The sequence below is a fragment of the Dama dama genome, chromosome 28, assembly GCF_033118175.1.
Source record: "Dama dama isolate Ldn47 chromosome 28, ASM3311817v1, whole genome shotgun sequence".
Lineage (NCBI taxonomy): Eukaryota > Metazoa > Chordata > Mammalia > Artiodactyla > Cervidae > Dama > Dama dama.
In genome coordinates, this window is record NC_083708.1 from 22,720,910 (window position 1) to 22,741,559 (window position 20,650).

The following is a 20,650-nucleotide window of genomic DNA, read 5'->3' on the forward strand; positions in this document are numbered from 1 at the left end:
TATAAATGACCAAAAAGCAAATGAAAAGGTGCCCAATATTATTAATCAAGGAAATACAAATTAAAATGACAATGAGATACTACTCTAATCCACTAGAATAGCTAAAATCCAAAACTGACAACACTAAATGCAGACAAGAAAGTAAATTTGTTGGAATTCATTTTTTTTCTGGTTAGAGTATAAACTGGTATAAACAGCTTTGGAGAATAGTTTCCCATTAAGTAAAGCCATCTAGATGGTGCTAGTTATAAACAATCTGCCTGCCAATGCAGGAGACACAAGAGATGTGGATTTGATCCCTGGGTCAGGAAGATTTCCTGGAGTAGGAAATGGCAACCCGCTCCAGTATTCCTGCCTGGAAAGCTTCATGGGCAGAAGGGCCTGGTGGGCTACAATCAATGGGGCCATAAAGAGTCAGACACGGCTGAACACGTACCTTATGACCCAGCACAAATACTTTTACAACAATGTAAAAGTTTTATTCATAGTGAGCTGGCTCTAGAAACACACAAAATATCCAGCAATAGAAGAATGGATAACGAATTGTCATATATTCACACAGTGAAAAACTACTTGGCAGGAAAAAAATGGACTATTGATACATGTGATAACATATTAATAGATGAAACATGAATCTCAGAAACACAGTAGAAAAAAAGAAACCAGAAACAAACATGTACATACTGTATGAATCATTTATGTATGATTCAAGAAATGGCAAACTGATCTTTCCTGAATGAATTTAGAATAGTGGTTACTTTTTGGGTTGGAGCAATTGACTGGTGATAAAGCTCAACAGCTACAGACCACCAGGGACAAAGCAGGAGTCCAGCAAAGTTAGGTTTCTTAACTAGCTTAAAGAAGGGAGAGTTATCCAGGGGAACCCTGAAGGGCCCCTTTGATGAGGGGAAGTAAGGATGTTGTCTTGTTTCCTTTTGCCTAAGGTTTTGGGCTCAGAATAACTTCACAAGGTGAATTTGAATTGAACATGAAGCACTTATTTGAACTCGTGATTTGAGAAAGGGAGAGGCAGGACACACAGCAGAAAGAGAGAAAGAAAGAATCCTTATTTTACAATGGAAAAAAATCAAATTAAAGGATTCTACTCTGGTGAAGAAGTTAGGATTGAATCCAGTTCTGCCAAATCCAAAATCACTACACCAGGTACCTGGCTGGTTTCAGGAAAAGAGAAGGCTAAGCATCAGAGTGCAGTTTACCTTCAGAGTGATTCTGTGCAATAAATTTCTCAGGATTTTAACATCTAACTCACTCTACTTGAAACAGTGGTCACAAGGGAACAGTCGAGGTACCATACACCACCAAACAAAAAAGAACACTTTTCTTGAAAGTTTTTTGTCTGTGTAATGAACAGCAAGTTAAACCTTTGCAGATTTCTCCTTGGAACTACGAATATGAAAGAAAGAGCTCCAATAAGAAGCCTGCAACCTTTTCTAGCTGTTCACTGAACACACATTTATTGAACGGGTGCGTGCGTTCCTGTGCATAGAGAACAGCTTGTGCAGAAACCAAAACAACAAAAGGAGTATATTAACAAAACAGGAAATTCTCATATTAGAACAGATAACGAGGATCCCGAAGGGGCAACGTATTTTTTTTCATTGTTTTGCTGGAAGCACGGGGCACTGTCAAAAGTGTTGCACGTTAGGGATCCTCAAACTTTAATGTGCATCTGAATCTGGGAATCGTGAAGTTTCCGTTTAGCAGGTCTGCTGTGGGGTTGAGACCAGGCATTTCTAGAAAGCCCCCGGGTGATGCCGAGATCGCCAGCCGGGAAGAAAGTGAGGCTGGGTGGGGAACCGGGGGCGCGCGGTGTGCATGTGTGGAGAGGCTACTCCACTTTGAGGAACCCAGAGGCTCGCTCTAAGCAAGTGGAAAAAAAGAAATTCAAAACCCTATCCTTCCGAGGGAGGCGGAGCCGGCCGGGGCGGCGGCAAAGCGAGCTCGGCTGCGCCTGGGAGCCCAGACTCCACCGCCCGCCTTACCCCAGGATCAGCAGCGCGCTCTGCAGCCGTCTCCGCACCTCCAGGAACACGCGCGCCTCCGCCGCAACCGCCGCCATGAGGACGCTCAGCCGGGAGCTCTGGAGATCCGGCCACCGGCGCCGGAAAGCGGCTGCACGTGCGGCTCGAGCAGGAACCGCAGCGGCGGTGGCGGCGGCGCGGGCCTCCAGGACCCGGAGCTCGGGTGCCCGCCAGCCCACAGCGCCACCTGCCGGGCGGAGAGCGCGCCGCAGCGAGGATTCCATCAGGGAGCGCGAGCGCTTCCAAAGCCGGCCTTTGGGTCAGAGCCCAGAGAAAGGTGGGCACGGGGAAGCCAAACCGTTCTCCCACTCCGCTTCTTAAGGGCGCGACTTGATGCACCAGGCTTCCTGGAAATGACCTTCAAAGCCGGACCCCAGAACATGCTTTGGGTAGCTTGGGGAGAGATGAGACTGGACGAGAGGGGTCTGTATAGGCAAGCATTTATCCCCAGCAGGGTCTGGAGCCCAATTCCCCACCCCAAGCACACTTTATCTTGGCTTTGTTTTTATTTTAATGAACTAAAGTCTCTTTGGTTTTTGGTTCTGCTTTCATAAATCCTGGTCTGTGTTTGATAGTTCTCCTCTGTCCTGGGGCAACAAATGTCCAGGACTGACTTAGCTGCAGCTTCCCAGTTTAGACTAGATGGCTCCAGAATGAAAAGGGTTGCAAAAATGTGAGAAGTTCTCTGTTGTCTATGCCTAAGAGAGTGTGCTTAAGTTCGGTATCATGAGGCACAGGATTATTATTCCCATAATAATTATTATGATGCATAATAACAAATAACCTGTTTTTTGTTTCTGCTGTTTTATTTTCTTGATTGGAGTATAATTACTTTATAACGTTGTGTTAGTTTCTGCTGAACAACAACCTGAATCAGCTATATGTGTGTGTATGTATATGTATAAACATATACGTACATATACATATATGTATAGCTATACATATGTATACATATATACATACATATACATATGTATGTATATATGTATATCTATATATCTATATATCATGCATATCTATATCTATGTATATCTATGTATATATGTATATTATATACATATATATATATATATCCCCTCCCTCTTGAGTCTTGCCCCAATCCTACCCCTCTCGGTCATAACAGAGAACTGAGCCAAGCTCCCTGTGCCATACAGCGTCTTCCCACTAGCTATCTGTTTTACACGTGTAGTGTATATCATCAGAAACAAGATAGCATATATATGTGTGTGCGTGTGTTAGTGGTTCAGTCATGTCCGACTCTTGGCCACCCCACGAACTAGATATGCATGTGTGCGTGCTCAGTGGCTTAAGTCATGTCCGGCTCTGTGTGACCCTATGGAGTGTAGCCCGCCAGCCTCCTCTGTCCATGGGATTCTCCAAGACAAGAATACTGGATTGGGTTGCCATGCTCTCCTCCAGGGGGTCTTCCTGAACTAGGGATCCAACACATGGCGTCTCCAGCGTCTTCTGTATTGCAGGAGGATTCTTTACCACTAAGCCATCCGAGAGGAGAAGGAAATGGCAACCCACTCAAGTGTTCTTGCCTGGAGAATCCCAGGGACGGGGGAGCTTGGTGGCCTGCTGTCTATGGGGTCACACAGAGTCGGACACGACTGAAGCGACTTAGCAGCAGCAGCAGCACCCGGGAAGACACACACACACACACACACACACACACAGAAACATTAACATAATATGTGCTGAAGCCACACACACACACACACACACACACACACAGAAGCATTAACATAATATGTGCTGTGCTTAGTCACATCCGACTCTTCGGGACCCCATCAACTGTAGCCCACCAGACACCTCTGTCCATGGGGATTCTCCAGGCAAGAATACTAGAGCAGGTTGCCATGCCTTCCTCCAGGGGATCTTCCCAACCCAGGCATCGAACCCTGGTCTCCTGCATTGCGAGCGGATTCTTTACCACCTGAGCCACCAGGGAAACCCAAGAATACTGGAGTGGGTAGCCTATCCCTTCTCCAGGGGATCTTCCCGACCCAGGGATTGAACTAGGGTCTCCTGCATTGCAGGCGGATTCTTTACCAGTTGAGCTACCAGGGAAGCCCATAGACGGCAGCCCACCGGGCTCCCCCATCCCTGGGATTCTCCAGGCAAGAACACTGGAGTGGGTTGCCATTGCCTTCTCCATTATATCCCTTAAGATACTATTTTAAGACTTTTTTCCTAAAATCCATATTTGGAGTTAATAAAGTTTATTGTTTTGCCTCACAAATTCCTGTATCCATCAGAATAATTCAAAATCATGGATGAAGGTAACAGCACAGTTAAAAGAAGATTACTGCTATTTCATCTCAATGGTGACAAAAGATGATGGTTTTGATGGAAGAAAATTTCACATATTAAGAAACAAGGTGGCTTATACATGATTTAACTGGAACTTTAGGCTAACCAAAACAGCTTATTTGTGGCCTATTAAATATGCACTGGAGATATCCCTGACGGCCCAGTCATGCTTCCACTGCAGTGAGCATGGGTTCAATCCCTGGTCAGGGAACTAAGATCCCAAGTGCTGCCTGGTACAGCCAAAAAAAAAAAAAAAAAGGCATCATACATCTACTTTAACCATTAAAGAAAAAAATGCATTAAAAATTTGAGTATCTGTATTCAGACATTCCAAATGGAGCCAGGTGACCACCAAGGACATGGCTTCAGACACGTGCTTGTATTACTGAGAAATTTTCTGAACTGTATCCCATCCAAAGACACCATGAGCCTTGCTGCTAGCAGCTGCCAGTTGCAAACCTATAGTCTCAAGGTCTCCTCTTGTAACTATGCAACCATTTCAGACCTCAGTCAACCCTTACATATCAAGCACCCTTCTTGCCAGCTCCAATCCTAATTCTTGACAAATATCTTATGACTTTGGGGCCTTCTGCCTTTATAATCCACCCCCATTTTGCAGTCCAGTGGAACACAATTTAAGTGCTTCTTCAGTCTGTCTCTCCCAGGCTATGGTCATCAATTTGGCTTAAACAAAACTCTTTTCTCTTCCTAATGTATATGATACACTGATTTATTGTTTCACTCCACTATTTTGGCTCCTCCTATCATCCATGTTTAATTTTCAAGGCTATTAAGTGCTTAAGTACTAACATATTATATTGAAATATGTAACATTCTTTCTTTTTCTTTTCTTTTCTTTCTTTCTTTTTCTCTTGTGCACCGGGCCTCTTGCAGTATCGTAGTTCCCAGACCAGGGATTGAACTTGGATCACAGCAGTGAAAGTGCAGAATCCTAGGCAGTGTACCACCTGGGAATTGCCTATGTTACATTCTCAATGCAGCATTCTCTTCCCAATTATGTTTGATTATTTTTAAAAATTGTGATATTTGATATACAGTCACACATTTGCAAAAGAAACCATTTTTTGACGCTACATTTCAGGCACCAGGGTGCATTTCTCCTTGTAAACTACGTGATTCTCGAGTTCTAGAATCAGAATAGCTCCTAATGTGATAACTATTTGTTTTCTAACTTCCCAAATCTTTTAACCTCTCTAGGTGTGGGGTTCCTCACATGAAATATTGAGGAATCAGTTAAACAATTTAAATAAATACTTAAATCATTACTTGAAGAATATTTTAAAGCTATTTTCAACTCCTAGCATCCCTTCCATCTCTCCGCCCATCCTGATGAGGCTGGCACCGGCGAATTGAAAACACCGGCTACAGGTCTACTCCGTTCATTGGTGGCGATGGGCCGCTTCCGCGACAGTCCGCTTGAGGGCGCTGCGGCGCCCGCGAGCGCCGAGAGGCGCGGAACGGACCGGGGGCGGGGATGGAGGGCCGCGGACGTCGACGCCGGCGTGGGCGCGGGCGCGGTGCACGCTGGGAGCTGTCACTAGGCCGTCCGGCTCCCGACCTCCGTGTCGCTGCCGCGGTTGCCAGGAGAGCGGCGCCGGCAGGAGCGGCCGAGCCCTCAGGTAACAGCGTCCCCTCCCCGTCCCCCCAGCGCGGCTGCGAGGTCGCGGCCTCCGGCCCGGAGCGGCCTCCTCAGCCGGGCTCGTCCCTGAGTCGCTGGGACGGCCGGTGGGTCCGGCTGCGGGAGCGTCGGGGGTGTTGCCGCCCGAGCCCCGCCTGGAAGCCGCGAAACCCGCCGGCCGCGCGCCCCGCGGTTTCCGTGAAGGCGGGACTGGCGGGCCGGGGCCAGGCGGCGGCGGCGGCGCGAGGGCGGCCCGGGGCCCCGGGGGCCGGAGGCGGGGCCCGGGCGTCGGGTGGCCGGGCCGAGCCTCCTGCGCAGGGGGCGCGCGGTACGCGGGGTTGGGGCGGCGGTAGCACCTGTGTGAGCAGATCGCGCGGACTCACTTCTTTGTTGGAATCGAGGCATCATCATACTGTCTCTGGCATCTAGTGGGGTTCATGACTGAAGAGACGAGAATGCCCGCCCTGGTTAATAGTCCATGTGGGGGGTGGGGGCTGGAAAGGAGTGTAGAAGTTTATTAGAGGAAGTCACATTAGTCATAAGGAAGTTGTTAACAGGCATCACCTTTGATTCCCAAGCCTTTTAAAGTTGCACCATAACAATAGTCACTTGTTCGTTCTCCTTCGTTCTCGCCTACCCAGGGGAGGGAAGGGGAGTACCTCACAACTACTCTTTGAAAGCCAAGTACATTGTGTTTTGGTTATTCCTACACTTCCATAGAGTTCTGTAGGGTTTGAGAAAGAAAGATGGGGAAAATCTGATTTGGAGACTGTAAAGCAGTCAAAACATTTTTTTAAATAAATACAAAAAAGATAGGAAACTTAAGTCTTTGCCTGACAAGGAAGCCCTGAACTGTAGAAAGACAAAGATCTCTCAGTTTTGATGTTGTTGGCTGTCTTGATGTAGACATTATGTCTTGTGTTTTACTGTGGATTACACGTCAGTTTTATGTGCTAAGTCTTCACCTGATAGATAACGGTGATTTCCTTGAGCTGACAGAAGTTACAACTAGAGTAAATTAAAACCAGTTGTAGTACAAATGCTTTCATTTAAAATGATTGCTTTCAGCTGCTCAGAAGTAGATCATTCCCCGGAATTAGTAAACAGTTGCTGATCTCAGGGTGACCCTGATTATTAGGAGCCAGAGACTAGACTGTAAGGAGTAAAAATACCTAAGTTAATACACAAACCTAGAAATTAATACTGTAACCAAAACGTAAATATAAAATAAATATTGTTAATTAAATGTTTGACTATATGCAAAGAAGTCCTATTGAGTAGTTAAACTACAGTAAAGAACTCTATGGCCTGGGAAGGAGAGATTTCATTCAAGACCTTTGTTCTGCTGACCGGGTATTATCTCTCTAGGCCTCAGTTTCGTCACCTAAGAGAATTTCATAGAATCAGAGTTTTCCAAACTGTTTTCCCTGAACATTCTTCTGAATGCATTAATACTCTTACTGCCTCCAAACGGAGTTCTGTAGCAAATAATATGGGAACATGCATGTGCTGTGCTTAGCTGCTCAGTCGTGTCCGAATCTTTGCAACACCTTGGACTGTAGCCCACCAGGCTCCTCTGTCCTTAGGGATTCTCCAGGCAAGAATGCTGGAGTGGGTTGCCATGCCCTCCTCCAGAGGATCTTCCCAACCCAGGGATCAAACCTGGGTCTTCTGCATTGCAGGCAGATTCTTTACCTTATGAGCCACCAGGCAAGCTCAATATGGAAGAACATTGGTTTAAATCAAGCTTAATTTTTCATTTGCTTCTAACCAGAAGACTTGTTAGAACTACAAGACTTCTAGCCCTACTGTACTAATACACACATAAACGTCCAGAGTGGAAGCGTCCAGGGAAAGGTTATCGAAGCATTTCTCAAACTTACGTGGCCAGAGAGCAGATTTTGTCGTGGCCAACATGTTAACATCTCCTGGAGTATAATTACATAGAATACCCATTTGAAAATTACTGTAGTTGAACAGAGTCCCCTTTCATCTCTAAAATTTCCTGCATTATATGCTTTTATGGCCTTCAGCTTAAGCTTGCTAGAGTATGAAGATCAAATCCCAACTCACTAGACCAAAAGATGTCTATTTGCCTTAGTACTGTAACAAGGATTCACATAGGTTACTGTGAGCTTTAATGCATTAATTTATGACTGAAGGACGTCTTCTTTTTTCTGGTCTCTTGATGCTTCTCTATAACTATAATTACCTCATTTTGGAATTTGATTTTATGGTTAAGTTATTGATCTTATTAAGAGTGGCATTATAAAGTTTCGTCAGGACTTGATAATGGCATTGAGTTTACGATGATTCCCCTTTCTAGTCATGTATTGTTAAAAATTATGAACTGTGACAAAAACCACTTGAAAGGTACTTAGTAACTAAATAATTTTAAGAGCGAGATCACTGGAAAAAGTTAAAGGTTACAATGTAAATTCTAAGGCAGTTATTTCTAAATGGCTTGGGAACAAGATGTAAGTGTTGAATACAATCTGCAAGTATTTTGCTAAATTCTGTTGGTGTCAGTAGCACACAACCAGCATGGCTGCTTCTGTCTGTTCTTTGTTAGGGTTGAGTACTGTTAGTGTGTTAATGTGCTCTTTTGTTTGAAGGGATGAGGAACAGTACATTTATTTTTAATAGGCAGGCCGTAATTTTTGTAAGTTCTCTTTCTGAGAAGAAACTCTTAAGTAGAAGTGGTAGTAGTTGTTCACTAGTTCAGTCAAGTCTGACTCTGTGACCCCATGGACTGCACTGTAGCACAACAGGCTTCCCTTTCCTTCAGTATGTCCCAGAATTTGCTCAAACTCTTGTCCATTGAGTCAGTGATGCCATCCAACCATCTCATCCTCTGTTGCCCCCTTCTTTTCCTGTCTTCAATCTTTCCCAGCATCAGGATCTTTTCCAGTGAATCAGCTCTTCGAATCAGGTGGCCAAAGTATTGGAGCTTCAGTATCAGTCCTTCCAATGAATATTCAGGACTGATTTCCTTTACAGTTGACTGGTTTGCTCTCCTTGCAGCCCAAGGGACTCAAGAGTCTTCTCTAGCACCATAGTTCGAAAGCATCAGTTCTTCAGCATTCAGCCTTCTATGGTCAAACTCTCACATGAATACATGACTACTGGAAAAACCATAGCTTTGACTAGACGGACCTTTGTTGGCAAAGTGATGTCTCTGCTTTTTAATGCATTATCTAGATTTGTCATAGATATTCTTTCAAGGAACAAGCATCTTTTAATTTTGTGGCTGCAGTCACTGTCCACAGTATTTTAGAGACCAAGAAAATAAAGTCTGTCACTGTTTCCACTTTTTCCCCATCTGTTTGCCATGAAGTGATGGGACCGGATGCCATAATCTTAGTTTTTTGAATGTTGAGTTTTAAGTCAGCTTTTGCACTTTTCCTCTTTTACCTTCGTCAAGAGGCTTTTTATTTTTACTTCCTCTTTGCTTTCTGCCGTTAGGGTGGTGTCATCTGCTTATCTGAGGTTATTGATAATTTCTCCCTGAAATCTTGATCCAGCTTGTGATTCATCCAGCCCAGCATTTCACACAATTTACTTTGCATGTAAATTAAATAAGCAGGGTGACAAAATACAGCCTTGACGTACTCATTTCCCAATTTGGAACCAGTCTTGTTCCATATCCGGTTCTGACTGTTGCTTCTTGACCTGCATACAGATTTCTCAGAAGGTTGGTAATGTGGTCTGATATTCCCATCTCTTTAAGAATTTTCTGCAGTTTGTTGTGATCCTCACAGTCAAAAGCTTTAGTGGTCAATGAAGCAGATGTTTTTGTGGAATTCTCTTGCTTTTTCTATGATCCAGCGGATGTTGGCAATTTGATCTCTGGTTCCTCTGCCTTTTCTAAAAACAGCCTTTACATCTTCAAGTTCTTGGTTCATGTACTGTTGACGTATGGACTGCTATTTTTGTGTGATAGTGTACAGCTTTTATTGAAAATGTATTATATGCAAGTAAGTACTTTTGATCCCCTTCTCCGAATTGGGATTTCCCTTCTTTTATTGTGTTTACCTCCCCTTCCCCAAGATATCCAAGCCTGAAGCCTCAATGACTATTCATTGCATAGGTCAAAGATAGGGTATCACACTTACCAAGGAAACATTTACATGGAATAATGTGCACTGATTTTATGTGTACATTACCTACACACTCATGTAACCACCACCACAATCAAGATTTGGAACATGTCACCCACCACTCAGGCCTGTATTGTTATGTCTTTGTTCTCTCTGAATTTCTCCCTGTTTCTGCATGTGTAAATCATAACCATTAAGTTCTAGCTCAAGCACCACTTTGTGAATCTTTTTTGCCTTCTTTCTGACTTTCAGATTTGCATTTCTTTGAACATTTTTTTCTATCCTTCATGATGGCAAAACCAATGGCACGCTCATGGTAAGCACTTATATTTGTTGACCAAATGGATAAGTGTAGTAATTCTCAAACTTGATTAGATCATTCTTATATCATCTTCAAACTTTTGACCCTTATCTGCATACATCATGTATTTGTCGTGTTGTTCAGTCGTTAAGTCTGTCTGACTCTGTGACCCTATGGATGGCAGCACGCCAGGCTTCTTTGTCCTCCACTATGTCCTGGAGTTTGCTCAAATTCATGTCTGTTGAGTCAGTGATGGCTACTAACCATCTCATTCATCCTCGGCCACGCCCTTCTCCTTTTGCCTTCAGTCTTTCCCAGCATCAGGGTCTTTTCCAATGAGTCAGTTGTTCGCATCAAGAGGGCAGAGTATTGGAGCTTCAACATCATTCCTTCCAATGAATACTTTCTGTATACTTACTTCATATTTATCAGAGGAATTATTAACATAATTTTTAAAGGAAACTTGAAGTAACCACCATAAATAAAAAACAAGTATCTGAGACATCCTGAAGTAGTCAGAGGAGCTGAAAAAGAAGAAAGGAGAATGACTTCCTCCCCTGATTCAGTGTCACTTAACCCTGTCCTTGGACACCATAAAATCTTCTCCCTTCTGATTGGTGGGCTCAATTGGGGAGATACTGGCTTAATCAGGGCCTGAGAATCCCTTAGAATTTTATTGGTAAAAGAATTGGTAAATAAAGCCTCAATTGCAAGTTAAAAGGTGCACTTAGTTTTGCCTTCATATTGTGTTTTTAAAGTTAAACCTGATCAGGCTTGAATTAGATGTCAGCTTTCTTCAAAAATGTCTTTATGTTAGTAATGTTAATTTTATAAATAAATGCCTTTTTGTTAATATAGTACATTAGCTTTAGGATAAACCTTTGAATACAGAGAGATAAATCTCAATTTAAAACCAGTTAAAGCACTTTATGGTGCTTCCCTAGTAGCTCAGTGGTAAAGAATCTGCCTGCTAATACAGAAAACGTGGGTTCTATCCCTGGTTCAGGAGATCCCCTGGAGAAGAAAATGGCAACCCACTCCAGCATTCTTGCCTGGGAAATCCCACAAACAGAGGAGCCTGGTAGGCTACAGTCCGTGGGGTCGCAAAAGAGTTGGACACGACTTAGCAACTAAACACCACCCCAACGAAAGCTTTCTATACGACAAACGGATGATTGTTGATTCAGGAGTGATGAAATGTTAATAATGTGCTTATCTGGCAAAACCCCTGTAATAATAGATGAGATAATAAACTTGTAAGGGTCCGCTGTCTCCTCTGCGTCTTCCTCTCGTCAGTTTTCTTGTTTGAGCTGTAGCTTTATATTTCCATCTTTCAGAAGACATTTCCAGCCTCTCTTCTTCTGAGATAATGAGAAATTCTCCTCTTTTATGGAATTTTACATGAAAAGGCAAGAAAATGAATTCCCGACTGCTCTGCTATGGAATACACTGTGTATCTCACCGTGCTGAGGTTATTTACCGGCATAGATCTATCTATATGATGCACTCGGTGTTTAAATTGCCAGTATTTTGTGTTCATGAACAACAAATTCAGGTAAATAGACTTATTTAGTTTGGTACTACCATTTTCCAAAAACTAATTTACCTGACTGGTAAGACTAGGTTTGTCAGTACGTACAGTAACTTGGTGCTCAGTCAGGGGTCAGATTCCTGTTAATCGAAAGTTCTGGGGTGCAACCTCAATTTGAAAATAAGATAAGAGCACTTTGGATGAATATTTTTATTTCATAAAAGAGCCTTCATCCAAGCAGGAAGTTTCTTTCCTGAGTCTATGCTATAAAATTAAGCAGCATAATGGAAGCAGTGCAGATAAACTGTTCTCATTTAAAAGGGACAGCCGACTGTAGTCTGAAAAACTACAAAAGCACACCAGGCTTGATCCTTTGCTTTATACACGTAAACTCCATTATACATGTAAACTCCATTATACACGTAAACTCCGTCATACATGTAAACTCCGTTGTACGCTTACATTTCCAGTTGGTTTTGTTTGTGCTGTTATATTATGAAAAGGTACTGTAAAATATCAGCAAAGCTACCTTAAACTCTCAAGGTATGTGTTATTGCCATCAATCAGATTTTCCAGATGGCTGGAGTTTTGTGTGTTTTTTTTGGTTTTATTTATTCATTTTTGGCTGCACTGCGCAGCGTGCAGCATCTTAGTTCCCTAAGCAGCGATCAAACCGTGCCCCTTGCAGTGGAAGTACAGAGTCCTAATCACTGGACTGCTAGGGAATTCCCTGGAACTGTGTATGTTTTTTATACCACAAATGCCACCCCAGTCTGCAGTTAGACTTTTTGCTTTTATTCAGCATGATGATGAGTTATCACTTGACTCAGTGGCTTTTCATACACACTTACCATGTCTTACAATGTGTCTCAATTTTTTTGTATTTATTTCTATTTTTTTTATTGAAGTAGTGTTGATGTATAATATTACATAAGTTACAGGTGCATGATATAATGAATCACAATTTTTAAAAGTTATATTCCATTTATAGTTATTTTAAAATATTCAATATATTCTACATATTGTACAATAAATCCTTGTTGATTATGCCATACATACTAGCTTGTACCTCTTAAATTTCCTGCCCCTGCCTATATTGCTACTCCTCTCCCCCTCTCCCCTCTGGTAACCATTAGTTCTCTGTATCTGTGAGTTGACTTCTATTTTGTTATATTCATTAGTTTGTTGTGTTTTATAGATTCCACATGTAAGTGCTATATAGTATTGTCTTTCTGTGACTTGTTTCACTTAGCCTAACACCTTCCAAATTCATCCATGTTGCTGCAGATGGCAAAATTTCATTCTTTTTTATGGCTGAATGTATATATAGCACATCTTCTTTAACCAGGGCTTTCCTAGTGACTCAGGTGGTAGAAAGTCTATCTGTAATGCAGGAGACATGTGTTCTATTCCTAGATGGGAAAGATCCCCTGAAGAAAGTAATGGCTACTCACTTCAATATTCTTGCCTGGAGAATTCCATGGACAGAAGAATTTGTCAGCTAACAGTCCATGGGGTCACAAACTGTCAGACATGACTGAGCAAATAACTCTTTTCTTTCTTCTTTAACCATTTACCTGTTGATGAATACTTAGGTTGCTTCCATATCTTGGCAATTGTAAATGCTGTTATGAACATTGGGCTACATGTGTCTTTTTGAATTAGTGGTTTTGTTTCTTGCAGATGTATACTCAGGAGTGGAATTGCTGGGTCATATGGTAGTTCTGTTTTTAGTTTCTTGAGAACCCTCCATTCTATTTTCCATAGTGGCTGCATGAATTTACATTCCCACCAACAGTGAATAAGGGTTGCCTTTTCTCCACATCCTCACCAGCATTTATTATTTGTGTTCTTTTTGATGAAAGTGATTTTTACAAAAGTGAAGTGATAATCTCATTGTGGTTTTGATCTGCATTTCCCTGATGATTAGCAGTGTTGAACATCTTTTTATATGCCTGTTGACCATCTGCATTTCCTGTTTGGAAAAATGTCTATTCAGTTCTTCTGCCCATTTTTTAACTGCGTTGTTTTTTCTTGATGTCATAAGAGCTGTTTATATGTGTTAGATATTAGCTCCTTATCTGTCATATCATTTACAAATAATTTCTCCCAGTCCATAGTTTGTCTTCATTTTGTGGATGGTTTCCTTCGCTGTGCAAAAGCTTTTCAGTTTCATTAGGTCCCATTTTTTTATTTTTGCTTTTGCTGCCTTTGCTTTAGGAGACAGATGCAAAAAAATATTTCTACAGTTTTTGTCAAAGAATGTCCTGCCTAGATTCTCCTCTAGGAGTTTTATGGTTTCTAATGTTACATTTAGGTCTTTAACCCATTTTGAGTTTATTTTTATATATAGTGTTAAGAGAATGTTCTAATTTTTTTTTTTCTTTTCCGTATAGCTATCCAGTTTCCCAAGCACCACTTCTTGAAAAGATTCTTTTCTCCATTGTATGTTATTGCTTCTTTTGTCATAGATTGACTATAAGTGCATAGGTTCATTTCTGGGCTCTCAGTTCTGTTCCACTGATCTGTGTGTCCATTTTATACCAGTGACATACTGTTTTGATGACTATATCTTTGTAGTATAGTATAAAGTCAGGGAGCATGATTCCTCTAGCTCAGTCTTTCCCAAGACTGTTTTTGCCACTCAAGGTCTTCTGTGTTTCCATACAAACTTTAAAATTATTTGCTTTAGTTCTGTAAAAAATGCCATTGGGATTGCATTGACTCTATAGATTGCTTTGGGTAGTAAGGTCATTTAATGATGTTAACAGTGTGTCTCCTGACAGAGATTTTTTTAAATCTTAAAAAAGTTTTAAAGTTTCCTGACAGATTTTTCTCCTGAGGGGAAAAAAAAAAATGAAACATAGTACTTTCTTTAAAGTTAAAATGTCTGTCTTTTTGGAATAAAAATAAATAAGTAACTTCCATATTGTAAACCACAGTTCCATAAGTGTTACCACCAGTTTTTAGTCAAGAGTTCACCTGAATGAGGGGCTCTAGCAACATGATTTTTTTTAATGGCAACTGGCATTTTATTGGAAATCTGTTTTCAAAGCACTACTCTCCAAGCCTACCTGATTCTATAATTTGAGGCTGCCTATTTTATGTGATCTGATAACTACTTTTTAAAATGTCCTAAGTTAATAGAGGTTGTGATTTTAAAAAGGAATTTATTAATATAAGAATAAACTTTAGTTTTCTGTTGCTACATAACGTCTCAAAATGTAGTGATTTAAAACAACAACACACATTTCAGAAGGGAAAAGGGAATGACTTGTTTCTGAGGTTCTGGCTTGAGAACTAGTCATTTAAAGGTTTTCAGTCATCTAAAGCTTTAATTGGCCTTCCAAAGTGGTTCAGCCACATACTGGGAAGTTCTTTTTGCTTGTTGAAGGGAAGCCTCAGTTCTTCCCCACAGTGGCCTCCCCACCGGGCTGCTTGAATGTCCTCTTGGCACAAAGGTCAGCCCGTCCCAGAATAAGTGATGCAAGAGACATCAAGGTAGAAGCCGCAGTGTCTTTTATGGCCTGATCTTTCACTTCTGCAGTGTTCTATTTATTGTTCATATAGGCCAGCAGTGGGCGGAGACTACACAAGAGCTTGAAGATCACTGGGGGCCATGTCGGAAGCTAGCTACCACGTCTTGTAAAGCTAATGTGTGAACATGTTGCTGAGTAATAAGTAGTACATGTTTACTTTTAGATGGCTTGTGCTTTTAGAACAAATACTCAAAAATTAACTTAAAATGCTACTTGAAGATTACTAAACAGAGCAAGTACTTTATCAACAAAATTCTTAGTCTCCATGGTTCTTTGGTAATGATGGGATGACCCTAGATTCACATGTAACACTGAAGCTACAGAGTCTGTTCATTTTGATTTTCTTGTTTCTTACGAGATGAAGGGGGAGAAAATGCCACATATGACACAGCTGCTCTTTGATATTCTTCTGGGATGTTATTCATTCATGTACCTTTTAAAAAATTAAACTTATTTAATGCCACAAACAGGGAATAAATCATATGATTTTAAAAGTATTAAAAAAGTATACAGTGAAAAGTCTTCCTCTCCCTGGCGCCCATCCACCCAAGTTCCTATGTGACCTCCAGGAAATAATCAGCTTTACTATTTTCTTATGTGTTCTTTCAAAGCTATGTCAAATGTATGCAGATTATTTGAATATACATTTCCCATTTGTGTGTGTGTGTGTATGTGTGTCTGTGTGTGTGTCTGTGTGTGTATATGTGTGTGTGTGTGTGTGTGTGTGTGTGTGTGTAAATTGAAGCCTTCTGTATAAACAGGTTTCCCTGGTGGCTCAAACAGTAAAGATTCCACCTATAATGCATTTTTCTGTTCTGACCAAATCTTGGTAGTTTTTGAGTGATGACAGAACTAATAGGACTGGAGTGCATTTCCTGTTAAGTATATTTGTAGCAGGCACTTCCCAGGTGACTCGAGTGGTTTAGAACCCGCCTGCCAATTCAGGAGACATAAAAGACCCAGGTTTGATCCCTGGGTTGGGAAGATCCCCTGAAGAAGGAAATGGCAACCCACTCCAGTATTCTTGCCTGGAGAATCCCATTGACAGAGGAACCTAGTGGGCTATAGTCCATGGGGTCACAAAGAGTCAGACATGACTGATCAACCAGGCACATTCTGTAAACACTATTCTGCACTTTGATTTTTTACTTGATATATTTTGGGAACATTTTCTAAATCAGTTAGACTTATTCTTTTTACCACTTGAGTATATTCTCCTGTCATTCAGGTTTTAGTATTTATTGGTTACTTACTATAGGTCAAGCATTGCTCGGAGCTGTCAATGGAAAAGCTAAAATGATAGGTAAAGACCGTATTAAAGGGATTAACATCCCTGGGAGTCACAGTTTAATTACAGTGAAACAAAGTAAGTTCTGTAATAGAGGAGATACAGTGTGTAGTTGGAGTCCACAGGAAGGAATTGTGTACTTGAATGTTGGAGAGATATAACGGTCAGTGAAGACTTTCCAAAGAGGGTAAAATCTGAGGCCTGAAGAGTGAGTAGGTACTAGCCAGGTTAAGTTGTGATTTAGTGTTTCAGGCAGAAGGAGTTTTTTAAAAAGACTTTGTAATATATTACAAAGCTAGAGTAATCAAAACAGTGTGATACTGGCATAAAGACAGACTGGAAACCAGTGGAATAGAATAGAAAGCCTTGAAATAAACCTTGGTCAGATGATCTTGAGAGAAAAGGAGTTGTTTAATTGGTATAGAGTTGCAGTTATGCAAGATCAAAAATTTTGGAGATAAATTGCACAGTTCAGATATTCTTAACAACACTGAACTGTACTCTTAAAAATCGTTAAAACGATAAATTTTATGCATTTTTACCACAATTGAAAAAATGACATTAAACTTTTTGAAATGTAGCATAGGCGCATTTTTAAATACATATACTGTAATGTAAGCCATGTTTCCAGATATCAACATATCATGCTGATTAAAGAAGAATGAGCCAGGTCAGAAGGGTTGGATCAGAAGGTATTGTGCAATCATAGCATTGTGAATATAGTTTGATAGAAAAATTTTAGGTGATGAAAAGGTGCACACGACCTATCCAGAGAAGAAATATCATATGTAAAACCACCAAGGTGGGAGGGAGCAAGTCTTGAACAGTTGACTAGTGTTAAAGAAACAGTATTCAATGATACTTGTTAAAATGGTGAGGCCAGCCTTATTCAGGGTCATCATCATAGATATAGGGACAACTGCAGTGAGATTTTGGGCTTCCCAGGTAGCACTAGTGATAAAGAAGCTGCCTGCCAGTGCCAGAGACATAACAGACATGGGTCCTGTCCTTGGGTCGGGCAGATCCCCTGGAGGAGGAAATGGCAGCCTGCTCCAGTGTTCTTGCCTGGAAAATCCCTTGGACAGGGGAACCTGGCGGGCTACAGTCCATACCCTCACAAAGAATCAGACACGACTGTAGTGACTTAGCACATAGGCAGTGGGATTTTACAATGAAGGAGAGAAATTGGCTTCAACTCTCAGCGTGGGCATGTGGGACTTTATGGCTGAGGAGTAGCTGGAGGTCATAGAATGGAAAACCTCTCTTAAGAGAAAACATGAGGGGTAAGAGAGGATTACTTTCAGTTTCACTCTGTTGAATTTTTTTGGGATATCACTCCAATACAAGAACCCTGTCAAGCACTGCTATTATTATTATTATACTCTGAATGTCTGTATTTATTTATTTTTTTTTACTTTACTACGGAAATAACACAGCAGCAGCATCTTCCCAATCACACAAGCTAACAGGCTTCTTGCTGCAGACTGACCAGGATGACCAGCAGTTGGTGTTGAGGATCTTGATCAATATTTAGGGTCGTCAGTTATTGAGGGTGAGAGAGATTCTGGTTAAACTGACATAGCAGTCAAAAACTACATTTTCCAAGAACAGGCACAGATGGGCCTAGGAGAAGCGTCCAAACCCTGACCAAAGTTTGGTCAAGCAAAGAATCCTTGTCAGTAGGTTTTGCTTATCTAGAATAGAAATATGAATTATCAGATTGCAAGAATGGGTCTAGTTTATGAAAAGACGTTAGTCATATAAGCAAGAACTTGCACTTACTTTCTGAGTGATTCAATGTCACATTTGTAGCAATGATAAGAGTACTTCCTGCATGCTGAGTGAGCACTGGACTGAAGTGCTTTTCATGGTTTATAAACTTATTTTTTCTAAGCTTCCAGTAGGGAGTAATATACTGAAACCGTGTTTTGCTGTGTAATATTAATTGGCTCTTAGAAAGCTGAAGGTAATGAAAAATAGTTATTGTAATAGTCCAGGTGAAAACTATTCAGGAGCCATGGTTAAAAGGCCATTCTGAAAGATACTGTCTACCACAGTCACCTTCAGCTGAAGAAAAAAATTTAAAAAGCTTAATTTGTTGATAGATTTGAACATAAGGATAGGGAATAGAGCCAAAGCTTGAGCTTGTGTGATTGGGAAGATGATGATGCTGTTTCACTTCAGTAGTAAAGTAAAAAAAAAAAAAAAGATGTTCAGATAATAATAATAGCAGTGCTTGACAGGGTTCTTGTATTGGAGTGATATCCTAAAAAAATTTAACATAGTGAAACTAAAAGTAAGGAGAGTCTAGTAATAATAATAGCGGTTGATAATTTTGTCAGTGCTTTGGAGGCTGCTTAGTTTTTGTAAGTGAAATGAAAGTGAAAGTCACTCAGTCAGGTTCGACTCTTTGCAACCCCATAGACCATACAGTCCAGAATACTGGAGTGGGTAGCCTTTCCCTTCTCCAGGGTATCTTCCCAACCCAGGGATCAAACCCAGCTCTTTTACATCGCAGACGAATTCAGCTGAGCCAAAGGGAAATTTTTGTGAAGAGACTCTGAATAAAGATCAAGCAATATCTTATCTTGGCACTGATTCTACTTAGTGCTTCAGAATTTAGCGAAGTATTTAGAGTTAATTCTCTTGCAGAGTAGTAATACCTCAGCAAGGTTTTGTTCTTTCATATATGTTGTTAATACTGTTGTTCTGTTTTTACCTCAACCTTAAAACATAAAAGGGAATAAATATTGGAACAGGTGTAGAGACAAGGCAAATCCACTGTAGGTAGTACCTCATTTTTCTCTGTGAAGTATCTTGATATCCTTCAGATTGATTCTAGTCTCTTTCCTTTACTGATTGAGGGATTTAATACCTGCAAGGCTACTTACTATTTAGCACCATTCTTTCATAGCTTTGAGCAAACTGATGTGCTCAGACACACACATGTTTGTGTGTAACACAAGAGCTTTTTCGTAAATGCCTGTATGTAAAATTATTAGTTGGCACCTTCGTGCCTGTGTGATATTTTGATCCTATCCTTTAGGATAGGCATAGGCATATATTAAATTTGCATCTTAATGAGTGTGTGTTTTACTCTTCATGATTATACTTTTGGAACAGTTTCAATAAAATTCACAAAGGAAAATAAACCTTACTGCATAGGATTTTTTTTCAGTTGGGAAAAAAATGATATCTTTTTTTACAAGCTAGAATATTTGTTTACAGATAGTCATGTAAGTTTAAGTACATTACAGAAAAATTTGTTTAGTATGTACAGTTTAGTGTTTTTATGTTAATTTGTATGGAAACAAGTCTAGTTTAAAATTGAATTGTAGGAGAAGGAAATGGCAACCCACTCCAGTATTCTTGCCTGGAAAAATCCATGGACAGAGGAGTCTGGCAGGCTGAAGTCCATAGGATTACATGACTGACCGTGTGTGCACGAGGGTGAAGGGAGATGGGTTGGTAGCAAGAAACTGGTAGAACTAAAAAATAAATAAATAAATAAAATAAATAAAGACTCGATAAAAATGACAACGACTGGTAGGAATAAACCTTCAGAAGTGCCTTCTCAGACCTCCCGTCATAAGCACAAGCGTAATAAAAACAAAAAAACATAAAAAAATTTAAAAAATAAAATTGAATTGTAAAGTTAATTACTGGTATATTGTTCACTAACTTTTAATGCTGAGAACATTCTTATTAAATTACTAATTTTATTTTATTTTATTTTTTTTTAAATTACTAATTTTAAAAAAATTAAATTTTATTTGAAATAATCGATTAACTTAGTATGATGGATTTAATTGTACTGTAAAGATTATTGAGGTGTCCATCTTGTTTCACATCTTTCTTTTAAATCACTGTGAATAGCTACTCATTTTTGTCATT

At 40.6% G+C, this 20,650-nt stretch overlaps 2 protein-coding genes across 11 annotated transcripts in view; one reads left to right on the top strand and one right to left on the bottom strand.

Annotated features, from left to right (window-relative positions):
- The window catches only part of UBE3D (ubiquitin protein ligase E3D), a 161,513-nt gene extending 154,420 nt beyond the window's left edge, over positions 1 to 7,093 (bottom strand). For 2 of the 5 annotated variants that reach the window (XR_009690981.1, XM_061131926.1), the window contains exon 1: positions 2,004 to 2,161. Coding sequence is in view for 3 of the 5 variants with exons in the window: in XM_061131926.1 (XP_060987909.1) it covers positions 2,004 to 2,080 (77 nt within the window). In the remaining 2 variants the exon portion in view is untranslated. Of the gene's footprint in view, positions 1 to 2,003; positions 2,167 to 6,353 lie in introns of those variants that run through there. The other 3 variants (XM_061131927.1, XM_061131925.1, XM_061131929.1) reach the window with 3 other exon arrangements.
- Positions 5,885 to 20,650, top strand: part of DOP1A (DOP1 leucine zipper like protein A) — a 131,067-nt gene continuing 116,301 nt past the window's right edge. For all 6 annotated transcript variants that reach the window (XR_009690979.1, XM_061131916.1, XM_061131917.1 and 3 more), the window contains exon 1: positions 5,885 to 5,998. The gene's annotated coding sequence lies outside the window, so the exon portion shown is untranslated. The remainder of the gene's footprint in view (positions 5,999 to 20,650) is intronic.